This window comes from Sarcophilus harrisii, chromosome 6 (assembly GCF_902635505.1).
Source record: "Sarcophilus harrisii chromosome 6, mSarHar1.11, whole genome shotgun sequence".
In the NCBI taxonomy this organism is placed as follows: domain Eukaryota; kingdom Metazoa; phylum Chordata; class Mammalia; order Dasyuromorphia; family Dasyuridae; genus Sarcophilus; species Sarcophilus harrisii.
In genome coordinates this window covers 251539150-251552656 of record NC_045431.1, presented here as the reverse complement: position 1 = coordinate 251552656, position 13507 = coordinate 251539150, and the positions used below count along the sequence as shown (strand labels likewise).

Below are 13507 nucleotides of genomic sequence, written 5' to 3'. Positions count from 1 at the left end.
AGTCAGAGTCAGCAAAACAAGGTTGATCTATATAGTTTAACTCCTTTACATCTCTGTCACCATCTCTACTTTCCTTTCTTGCTATTATTACATAGTTTTTCTAAATATGAATATTAATCTAAGTATCTCTTACACATTCTTTTCTTTATTACATTATTTGGTCTGCTTAAACTTTAATCCTGAAAACTATAAATAACTCTTCTTGTTTTCCCACAATTCAAAAGTTAGTTGTCACAGTTTATTATCTTTTTTAGTTCTTGAAGCTGTACTAAATCACAAAATATTTAAAACTCTCAATGGAAAGAAATAGAAGCTATGACAATAAATTGCATGCTTACCTTTCTTAGGGGGGATTAAATAATAATCTGTAGCCTTTTTCTTTGAGAAACACAATTTAAAATATGTATACACATATGATTGCTCATAAGTGTATACATACCAATTAGAATTATAATTTCCCCTCTCTAGTCAGCCTACAGGGGTTAAGCATCTTTGAAAAATGTCCAGTGAGTACACACCTATTTGAGCTTGTTAGGTAGATAAGATCTCCTCCCTGCTCTATTCTTTGGGGACAGTCCTTTTACAGTGTCAGTCCCTTTTTTTTTTTTTTTTTTTTTTTTTTTTAATGAGAGCTTGTCTTCTCTTTTTAAGTCCAGAACTCTAAACATCTGTTAATAAGAAAGTGAAATGAAGAAGAGAGTTTCCTAGCATTAAAGTCAGGAATCTATGTTTCTTGGATTGATTCTGCTGCTTATTACCTATTCCAAATCATTATTCCTTCTTATAACCAGGTGTAAAATGGCAACTGTCTTTTTTTTTTTTTTTTTTTTTTTTTAATAGCCTTTAATTTACAGGATATATACATTGGTAACTTTACAGCATTAACAATTGCCAAACCTCTTGTTCCAATTTTTCACCTCTTACCCCCCACCCCCTCCCCTAAATGGCAGGATGACCAGTAGATGTTAAATATATTAAAATATAACTTAGATACACAATAAGTATACATGACCAAAACATTATTTTGCTGTACAAAAAGAATCAGACTCTGAATTATTGTACAATTAGCTTGTGAAGGAAATCAAAGATGCAGGTGTGCATAAATATAGGGACTGGGAATTCAATGTAATGGTTTTTAGTCATCTCCCAGAGTTCTTTTTCTGGGTATAGTTAGTTCAGTTCATTACTGCTCCATTAGAAATGATTTGGTTGATCTTGTTGCTGAGGATGGCCTGATCCATCAGGACTGGTCATCATCTAGTCTTATTGTTGAAGTATATAATGATCTCCTGGTCCTGCTCATTTCACTTAGCATCAGTTCGTGTAAGTCTCTCCAGGCCTTTCTGAAATCATCCTGTTGGTCATTTCTTACAGAACAGTAATATTCCATAATTTTCATATACCACAATTTATTCAGCCATTCTCCAACTGATGGACATCCATTCAATTTCTAGTTTCTAGCCACTACAAAAAGGGCTGCCACAAACATTCGTGCACATACAGGTCCCTTTCCCTTCTTTATAATCTCTTTGGGATATAATCCCAGTAGTAACACTGCTGGATCAAAGGGTATGCGCAGTTTGATAACTTTTTGAGCATAGTTCCAAACTACTCTCCAAAATGGTTGGATTCGTTCACAACTCCACCAACAATGAATCAATGTCCCAGTTTTCCCACATCCCCTCCAACAATCATCATTATTTTTTCCTGTCATCTTAGAATGGCAACTGTCTTGTTCATATTCAGTAAATTTTAGAGGTGATATAAAGCATGTGTTTTGCAAATAGTATAAACAACAGCAGCAGCAAGAATAATGATCCATATGTGTAAATGAGAATCATTAGTATTTAAGGTTAGATACTACTACTACTACTATCTATCTATCTATCTATCTACCTACTTCCATTAACAATGATAACAACAATAAAACAATTGCTTTTTAGAACAATAATCCAGAATACTGGATTATTACTGTGTATAATCTATACAGAGTACTGGTTCAACTATTCTCTTCTTCAGGATAGCTCTCTATAGATATATGATAGGAATTCAAATCTTTGTTCTGTTCATGATAACATTTACTTCTTAGACTAATTGCTTCTCTTTTGTCTTTAATTTTCTCATCTATAAAGTTTAAGTTGAAATATATGATTTATCAAGGTTCTACTAATTCTTAAACAAATGATTATGATAGTAATAGCAAAACTAGGTAGAGAATAGCTAGATATTTCTTGGTGGAAGAGCTGATTGGGATTATTTAAATCATCTATGTTTTTTCTATATATATATATATATACACATATATACATACATATATACACACATATATACATATATATATTTTTAATATATTTGGGGAGAAATAACAAGGTAACCTTTATGTTAGATTTATTCAAGTATTCTATATCTTTAAATTTAATAAACATCAATTTGATTAAATATAAGAAAATGTTCCTCTGAGATGTTAATATTATTAATTATACTTTCAAATTAAAATCAAATAGTGTGTGTTTATAGCCCGAGGGCATATGACTTCAAAGTTAGACAATCCCTTTCCCCTCCCTCCTTTCCCCCCAGCTTTGTGTTTTATATTTCTTCTAGTTATTATTAGGATTTTGAAAAATCTATTGATTCCCCAGTAAGCAATGCTATATTATGAAATAACTGTACTTTTAAAATTATTTTATATTTTTTTATGGTCCCAGAGAGAGTTAGGTGTGGTAGGGATTTAAGTCCTGTGCACAGAGTTAGCAGTAAAAGATAAGGAAAGACCCTTCTTGATATCTGGGAGGCTGAGACATGACCCCTTTTCTGTCCACAGTGACCCAGCTTCTGAGATTCTGAACCCACATAAACCCAAATAATAGACAATGACCATACAAAGTTGGTGTGCAATCCACTCTGAGACATGGCGTCATTGTAATTACTTTATACTTTCAATTTTGGGGGGGAAATCTTAAGGGATTATTTTGTATTGGTTCTTTCTTTTGCCTTATTCCATATTAGTATTACTGATCCATAGTTGCTTTGTGCCTATACTGTGAACCTACAGTTCATATTCTCTAAGCACTGGTGGATATTGTATTTTGTAAAAGTGATTATGACATTTGATTCCTTTATTGCTCTGGAAAGAAGTGTCATTAACATGAACCATAAGGAGGAAAAATGAATTAGGTATATCTCTCTAATTGCATAGGACATATCAGTTACCTCAACCTCATTAATAACTTTTTATTTCTTTTAAATAACTGCAAAGATGGGTTTCACATTTACCCTTGCAAATCCTTGTGTTCCAGTTTTTTTTTTCCTCCCTCACTCACCCTTTCTTCCCTCACATAGACAGCAAGTAATCCAATATGGGTTAAACAAGTGTAATTCTTTTAAATATATTTCCACATTTATCATGTTGTACAAGAAAAATCAGATCAAAATGGAAAAAAGAGAAAAAAGCCAGCAAACAACAACAAAGGTGAATATTAATTCACATTCAGTCTCCATATCCCTTCTCTATCCATCACAAGTCTATGGGAATTGGCCTGAATCATCTTAGTGTTGAAAAGAGCTAAGTCCATCACATGTGATTATCACATAATCTTATTGTTGCTGTGCACAAAAATGCAACATTTAAATAGGAATTTTTATAATGTGATAGAATTCTTTTGGACTTTACACTGACAACACTCAAATGGCATTAAGGTGAAAGATATCTCTACCAGCAATTATATTGACACATATAAAGACAAACACACACATATATGCATGTGTGTATGTACATGTAGGTGTGTGCATACACACAGGGATATGCAAATACACACACACACACACACACACACACACGCACACATACTTATGTCTAAATCAAGATATTTCCAAAATTCAACTGTTCTATCCATCAAAACAAGAACATGGATTATTCATATATTTGCATTTGTTCAAACTATTCACTTCTCCCCATTCCCTCATGCAAGACTTCTTTGATACCAAGTAAAGAACACTGGACAGAAAATTAGCCAGCATAATTTCTTTTTTTTTAAATTTAAATTTTTTTTATTGTAATAATTTTTTATTGACAGAACCCATGCCAGGGTAATTTTTTACAACATAATCCCTTGCACTCACTTCTGTTCCGATTTTTCCCCTCCCTCCCTCCACCCCCTCCCCTAGAGGGCAAGCAGTTCTATATATGTTAAATGTGTTGCAGTATATCCTAGATACAATATATCTGTGCAGAACCGAACAGTTCTCTCGTTGCATAGGGAGAATTGGATTCAGAAGGTAAAAATAACCCAGGAAGAAAAACAAAAATGCAAACAGTTTACATTCATTTCCCAGTGTTCTTTCTTTGGGTGTAGCTGCTTCTGTCCATCATTGAGCAATTGAAACTGAGTTAGGTCTCTTTGTCAAAGAAATCCATTTCCATCAGAATACATCTTCACAAAGTATCATTGTTGAAGTATATAATGATCTCCTGGTTCTGCTCATTTCACTTAGCATCAATTCATGTAAGTCTCTGCAAGCCTCTCTGTATTCAACCTGCTGCTCATTTCTTACAGAACAATAATATTCCATAATATTAATAGACCACAATTTACTCAACCATTCTCCAATTGATGGGCATCCATTCGTTTCCAGTTTCTAGCCACTACAAAGAGGGCTGCCACAAACACTTTGGCACTTACAGGTCCCTTTCCCTTCTTTAGTATCTCTTTGGGGTATAAGCCCAGTAGTAGCACTGTAGTCACCATAATTTCTACACTTGCTCTCAAGAAGTTATGCTACTGAGGCAGAAAACTACTGAGACTGATTCCTTAGTATGTGAAATGAGAAAACTGATCACTTCCATTTTTACCTCAGAAAGACATAAATTTTAAGCAGGTAAAGTATTTGGGTTAAGACATTTTGGCAAATAGTTTTGAAACAAAAAAATATATATAATGATCATGAAACTATTACTATCCTGTTTAATAAGATACATATAGAATATATGAATACATATAGACACAGATGCCTACATAAACATACGCATACACACACACACACACACATATATATATATATATATATATATATACATATTTATGTGTGCATGTATGCACATTTCTTTGCTATCTCATGCACTTTAACATTTAATATAAAAAAGTTCTCCTTTTTCTATCCAACAGTAAGAAAGTACATTGTGAGAAATTATTTTCTCTTTAAAAATCATAGATCTTTAAGACATGACTCCAGAACTGTACTATCTTGAAAAAACTAAATCTATCCCCCTGGCACTTTATCAAATTAGAGATATGACCTATATATTCTCACTCTAAGACTCTAAATAAAACTTTAATAAACATCTTGGCATTAAACAGAAAAACCTGTTCTCAGAGTCAGGAAACCTAGTTCCATTCATGATATTTTGTCTGAAGACCTTTGGGATCATTTAAATGACATTTTTTTTCTTCTTTGAGACTAATTTTCCTTGTAAATAATGAGGGAAAATATTTTCTGTTCCTTGTTTTCTGAGCCATTGTGAAAATAATATATAGATATGAGTGGTAGAATGCCTTATAACCATTGTTAATTGTGTGTATATATGTGTGTATGTGTGTGTGTGAGTGTGTGTTAATATATAATGGCTAGGAATGACAACAGATAAAATCCTTGATAAGCCACTCTCTCCTCTTCAGTGTCATCTGTGAAATATAAGAATACCTTGGATCACTGAACCCCTGGGAAGAACCAAGTCTGTCATTATTGATCATCACACAATCTTGTTGTTCCTGTGTATAATATTTTCCTGATAAAGCTTGCTTCGCTGAGCATCAGTTTTTGTAAATCTTTCCCTGCCTTTATAAATTCAGACTGTTCAACATTTTTACAATAATATTTCAATACTTTCATATACAATAACTTATTCAGCTATTCTCCAACTGATGGACATCCACTTCCAGTTCCTTTCCACTGCAAAAAGGACTATTATAAATATTTTTCATGTGTGGGTCCTTTTTCATTTTGTATGATCTTTTTGGGATATGTAGTAGAGACACTGCTGAATCTTCAGGATCTGCATAGTTTGATAGCCCCTTGGTCATAGTTCCAAATTGCTCTCTAGATTGGTTGTGTCAGTTCACAATTTAACCATCATTGTATTAGTGCTCCAATTTTCCCACATTCCATCCAACATTTATCATTATCTTTTCCTGTCATCTTAGCCAATCTGAGAGGTGTGAGGTGGTACCACTGAGTTGTTTTAATTTGCATTTCTCTAATCAATAGTGATTTAGAGCATTTTCCCATATGACTATAATGACTTTAATTTCCTCATATGAAAATTGTCTGTTCATATCCTTTGAGCATTTCTCAATTGGGGAATGACTTGTATTCTTATAAATTTGACTTAGGTCTTTATACATTTTAGAAATGAAGCTTTGGGGGCAGCTAGGTTGCACAGTGGATAGAGCATCAGTCCTGAAGTCAGGAGGACCTGAATTCAAATCTGACCTCAGACACTTAACACTTCCTAACTGTGTGACTTTAGACAAGTAACTTAAGCCCAATTGCATCAGGGAAAAAAATGAAACTTTTATTAGAAACAATGATTATAAAAATTTCCCTCCAGCTTTCTTCTTCCCTTCCAATCTTGGCTGCATTGGTTTTGTTTGTGCAGAAACAAATAATTTACTGTAAAATGTTGTCCATTTTGTATTTCATAATCTTCTCTGGTTCTTTGGCAATAAATTCCTGTTTTCTCCAAAAAATATGACAAGTAAATTGTTCCTTGCTCTTATAATTTGCTTGTAGTATCACCTATGTCCAAATCATGCACCTCATTTTGATGTTATTTTTGGATAGGGTATAAGATGGAGGTCTGTATCAAGTTTCTGATATTATTTTTCAGTTTTTCCAGCAATTTTTATGAAATAGTGAGTTCTTATCTCAGAAGCTGGAATTTGGAGGTTTATCAACAATAGATTACTATAATCATTCATAACTGTGGCTTGTGTATCTAATCTATTATATTGATCCACCATTCTATTTCTTATCCAGAACCATATGGTTTTGATGATCACTGATTTGTAATAGTTTTAAGTCTGCTACAGCTAGACCATTGTCTTTTGTTTTTCTTTTTTCCCCCTCTATTAATTTCCTTAATTTTCTTACAGATGAATATTTTTATTATTTTTCTAGCCCTGTAGAATATTTTTTGGGAGTCTGATTAGTATGACACTGGACAAGTAGACTAATTTAGTTAGAATTGTCATTTTTATTAAACTAGGTATATGAGCAATTGATATTTTCCCAATTGTTTATATGTGATTTTCTTTTTGTGAAAAGTGTTTTGTAATTGTGTTCATATATTTATTGGCTTTGTCAGGACAGGTAGACACCCAAATATTTTATTTTATTTTCTCTACACTTATTTTAAATGAAATTTTTCTAATTTTTGCTGCTGGACAGCAAATAAAAATGCTTATGAGTTGTGTTGACTTATTTTATATCCTGTAATTTTTGTTAAAGCTAATAATTGTTTCAATTAGGTTTCTGAGTGATTCTCTAGAATTCTCTAAATATACAATCATATCATATGCAAAGAGTGATAGTTTTATCTTCACATTGCATACTCTAATTCCTTTAATTTCTTTTTTTTTTTCTTTTCTTACTGGTTAAGCCAACATTTTAAATACAATATTGAATAATAGTGGTAATAGTAGATATCCTTGTTTCATTTGTGATCTAACTCAGAATGCTTCTAGCTTCTTCCCTTTAAAAATAAAGCTTGCTGAAAGTGTTAGATAAATGCTGCTTATAATTTTAAGGAAAACACCATTTATTTCCATGCTCTGTAGTATTGTTAATAAGAATGAGTACTATATATTTTATTTTTTTCTTTTTTTGCATCAACTTAGACTATCTTATGACTTCTGTTAGTTTGGTTATTGCTATAGTCAATTATGCCAATAGTTTTGCAAATATTGAACGAATCTTATATTCCTAAAGTTGATTTTCTGATGAGACAGTTCACATTTTCTACATTTTCCCCCTTTCTTTGAATTTGTTTTATTGTTTTATTGATGTCTCATGGAATCAATAATTTCCATATACTCAATTCTAATGAGTAAATTATTTTCTTTCCAGAGCTTTTGTTTCATTTTCTAATTAGCTACTTTTAAGGTATTATTCTGTTCACTATATATTTGTACCTCTTTTACTAAGCTATTGTTTCTATTTTTTCTTGTTTTGTTTTTATTTTTTCCCTAACGTTTCCTTTACTACCCTTATTTCTCTCTTTAAATTTTCTTATTGAGCATTTTTGAAGCTTTGTAGTCTACATAATTTTCCTTTTCTGAGTTTTTGAATTCTTCTTGCCTCCCACTTTAATAGGATTTTATGGTAAAGCCGTCCTCTTTTGTTGGGTTATTGTTCATTCCTTTTTCCAGCATTTTTTTGAATTTTAACTTTGAACCTATTTGGCAGTCACTTTTCTAATCTTCAAACTTTTTTTGTTGTTTTACTGTTGTTTTCAAGTTAAATCAGTGGATTTAATTGGGAACTAATAAATGAAATATATAAATACATTTTTAAAAGTAATGATGTATTTATTCAGTGAATATGGAGAAAAATTGAAATCATGCAGACAAGTAAGGAGAGCATATACGTATGTATATACACACATTTATATATAGTAATTATTACGATGTAAATTTAAAAAAATAACAATGCAAATAAAAAGTGAACAAAATAGCATCATAAATAGAAATTAGGACTCATATGTACAGTTAGGATAAGATACCCACAACATCTCTTCATGGAGATGGAAGATCAACACAGATATAATACATTGCACATATTTTTATACTTTTCAAGCATATTAATAACTTGTTTGTCCTTCTATTTTTCTAAAATGCCCTGCCAATGGAGGATGGCTTTCTTGTAGGCTAAGGGGGAACACATGTGGGTGCTATCATGAAGTAAGAAAACCAAAAATAAAAACCAATTAAAACATTTTAAATATGTCCCAGAAACAAATTGTACTGTCATCCTTTAGAAACCAGAATGAAGAAATTTAAATATTGTTGTTAACTATTTAATTAACTCAAATTTGGAAATTCAACCCATTACACACAAATGGGGCAAAAGACAATACAAGAAATACACAGTGTCATTAAAAGCAAAATCATTTAATTTTTAGAATATTTACTCAAATATGAAATTCATAAATTCCTTGTCCCCCAAACTGGCAAACTTGGTGTCATCCTTGATCTGTCCCTTTGTCTCCAATACCCTTTAATGCTCTTATCTAATTGTATACTCTTGATTCTATCTTTGTAGAATCCCTTCTCTCCTGTACCACTATCCTGTTTTAAGCCCTCATGTTTCACAGTTAGATTATTGTCATAGCCTCCTAAATATGCTTCTTGCCCCAAGTCTTTTCCAATTAATTCCAGGTTGCATTCGTTTGACTCATGGACATCAAAGATTGTATCCACTCAGCCATAAGAGTACAACTCCAGATTCACCATGACCCCCACCTAAACTCAGTAATTTCTAGGGTATTTATAGCTTACACAATTCCCCCCATAATCTTTCTAATCTTATATCTTGTCCCTTCTAAGTGATCTCTGATCTAGTGACTTTGAAAAACTTACTGTTACTTGAATAATACACTCCATTGGTTGTCCCCTTTGTATGAAAATATTTCTTTTCTTTTCTTTGCTCCTTCACTTCCTTACATTGTTTCAAAGTATCAGTATCTACCACAAAGTATACACTGAATAAATGTGTATTGGATATTTAAAAATAGCAACACAGTAACATATTTTTTTTTTTTGTTTGATACATCAAGTATGATTTACATCCATTCCTCTTGGGTGATTAAACCATTCAAGTTTTCTGTTACCCAGCTTGAGACTTAACAGCTTAAAAATTGATTATCTTCAGGTAAAATTATTCTTACAGATTCCAGTACAGTCTATCATTATGCCCTCCTAAAACTGTAAGATATGAGAATTCAACTTTGTGCTTATATATAATAGTCAACAAATAAACCTAACAAACTAAAGCCAAGCACATTCATTAAAATTGCATATTTAGAGCAATAGCTTTGTAAGATAAACATCTTTGTTCCATGACAATGAATCTGGGTAACATTCTCATAAACATTCAACATTGCATGAAAACAATTTTAGATTGCACTGGTTTCCAAGTTTTGCCTTTTTCACCATCTAATTTCAAATGTTTAGGTAGTGTGAATATTAAGTGTCCTTGAAAATTTTGCAAGATTAAAAAAAAATCTATACAAATTTTCTACTTAATAACCATTATTGCTGATTTTCATTATTAGGAATATCATATCCCTGCTTGACAAATACATACAAACTAACAGACAGATATTTATTTGGAAAATTGAAGGACCAATAGATCAATAGATAGATTAATATAAACAAGTTCTTATATGAGTTGTTAACGATTATTATACTTATATTAGGCTAACAGTACTTGAGATAAAAGTAAAATCAATAGAGATGACTATTATCCTGACTGAGTTTACAATGCAATAGAGGAAGATAACATAAAAAGAAAGTTGTAGGCTGGGGATGGGTGGCTATTTTATTTGTACCTGTGTATGCCAGCATCTAGGTGACACAGCGGATAAAGAATGTTGGATCTGGAATCATGAAAACTCTTCTTTATGAGTTCACATGCTTATTAGCTGTATGTGACCATGGACAAGTTATTGAACTCTATTTACCTCAGTTTCTCATTTGTAAAAGGAGAAAGAAATGGCAAACTGAAGAATCTTTCCCAAGAAAACTCCAAATGGGGTCAGAAAAAGTTGAATATGATAGAAATAACCAAACAAAAAGAAATGTATATGTATATGTATATATATATGTATATATATATATATATATATATATATATATATACATACATACATACATAATACACACACATATATAAAATACACCTATCTATATATATATATATATATATAAAATCCACACATACCTACATGTGTGTACTATTTATGTATATGTATGCAAATTCATTGTATATTATATATTTATGTTTATATAAATTTATGTACATTCACATATATATTTTATGTACACATATATGTTTATGTCTATATCTAGTTATCTATATGTCTATATCTATTAATATATTGTTCTTCCTTTCCTTTCCATAACATTAATAATACTATCATTGTCACCTACATTTCAATACCTTGATGAATAGAATACCTCAATCCATGCATTTTCTAACTCTGATTGTAAAGAAGACTTTTTTTCCAGGTACAATTTGATTTAGAGGACATCTGATTACCCTTCAATCATAAGTGTCTTTAAATTGTTATAAAAGAAAAATAATATTCATTCAATCATCATATTGTGCATTATTAATTTTTTCTTCATTTAATAGAATCTGGATTTTCTCCTCTTTAATCTATGGTTTTCTCATTTTCCAAACTGCCAAAAAGTTATGAATGACACAATACTGCTAAAAGTGTTTGTCAGTTTTTTTTTTTCTAAAGATTCAAAGCTCTTGTAATGAAATATATATTTAATAATGAGAGATATTTCTTTTATGTAAATTAATTTGTTACAACTCCTAATATATCTTATTGTTCCAGGATTTTAAAAAGAAAAAAAAAAAGATTCCTTCACATTCATTAATAATTACATACCTAGATATATGTGTGTGTGTGATATACATATATATATATATATATATATATATATATATACAGAGAAAGAAACAGATATAGATTTATATCTATGAAGGTATTTCTATCTACATAGATATAGTGAAATAGAAAAATAGATATAGGTAGGATATTTATATATCTATATCCATTTATATACACATATATACATATATGTATATATGTATATTTATATAAGATTTTGAATAGTTCTGTATTAAAAGTCTGTAATTAAAAAGTATTAATTTTCAAGGATGTTAATATCTTTTTATAGGTCACAGAAATATTAGGGATATATTCAGTATTTTGAAAATAATCCTCATTTAAGATATTTTTATACCATCCTCAAATTCTCAGCCTTGGCAATAAATGTGGAAATTATTTTCCAGGATATTTAGTAATATATGATAATTTCAAGAAATCATTGTTTCCTTAGAAGTAGAGCTTATCTATTATTTGAAAAAAAATGTTGAATGATTTATAGACAAGTTTGCTATCAAATTTACAATTTGTAGAGATGTCCCAAAGCCTTGAGATTATTAGAAAAGGAAAGGTTTCAGAGTCAGGTAATTTTTATAGGAACTTTGGAATAAATATGCCTAAGACCAGTTCATTTATTGTTTTCATGATCCCAGTCACTTATATAATAATTTTTTTAATGCCAACACAACATCTTTATTGCGCAGACTGTATATGATGGGGTTAAACATTGGGGTCACAGTGGTATAGATGATAGAGAGCACTTTGTCTAGTACTTCTGAGTGGCTAGAACTAGGTCGCAAATATGTAATGATACCACATCCAAAGTAAAGAGCCACAACCATAAGGTGAGAGGAACAAGTAGAAAAGGCTTTTGATCTCCCCTTGTTTGCTGGAACCTTCAGGATGGTTGTGATGATTTTCACATATGACCATACTATCAACAGGAAGGGAAGCATTCCAAGCATCAAGACAATAACATAAAAAGATAATTCATTTGCAGAGGTATCCCCACAGGCCAACTTCAGTAATGGGCGAATATCACAAAAAATATGATTGAGATTTTTGGATGCACAGAAAGGCAAAGAGAAAATCAAATATGTCAGCAATACATGAACTGGAATCCCACTGATCCAAGAGCCAACTACCAGAGAGATACACACCCTGTGGTTCATGATAAGAGGATAATTCAAAGGCTTACAAATGGCAACATAGCGATCATAGGCCATTACAGTAAGGAGAAAGTTTTCAGTGATTGCCATAACAAAAAAAGCACAAAATTGGACTGCACAGGCTTGAAAAGAGATATTTCTCTTCTGTGTCCATAGACTAACCAATATCCTTGGAAGAATGACTGAAGTATAACAGATTTCCAAAAAGGAAAAATTCCTGAGGAAAAAATACATAGGGGTTTGAAGTGTAGGTTCAGTTTTGGTAATTACAATGATAAGTCCATTTCCCAACAGGATGCCAGTGTAGATGATCAAGAAAAGTCCAAAAAGGAAACCTTGAAGGTTGGGAAGGTCAGAAAATCCTAAGAGTGTGAATTCCACTATGATAGAGAAATTTGCTTCTGCCATTTGTTTTGAGTATCAAATCTCTGGGAATTATGACTTTAGGTTGACAAAGTACCTTCTTTCTCCCTAGGCCTCAAGATTTCCTAAAAGAAAAAAAAAAAATTAAAGGGTTGCAGTGAATCATTTACTGATTATGTTACAGCTCTCATTTTCTTGATTCTATTTACCAAGAAATTTTCCAGTTTTGACATTTAGTTTTCCCTGCACTAAGGTCTTTTCTAGATGTAATAAACAATGCACATGTGAAAAGCCCTTTCAT

At 31.4% G+C, this 13507-nt stretch overlaps 1 protein-coding gene across 1 annotated transcript; it reads right to left on the bottom strand.

The window, feature by feature from the left end:
* Positions 1 to 12327: 12327 nt before the first annotated feature.
* Positions 12328 to 13263, bottom strand: LOC100916407 (olfactory receptor 10AG1-like; the record flags this gene model as incomplete). The annotated part of the gene is made up of 1 exon (XM_003773827.3): positions 12328 to 13263. A coding segment is annotated over one exon (936 nt), but the record flags the coding sequence as incomplete, so codon positions are not given.
* Positions 13264 to 13507: the final 244 nt, after the last annotated feature.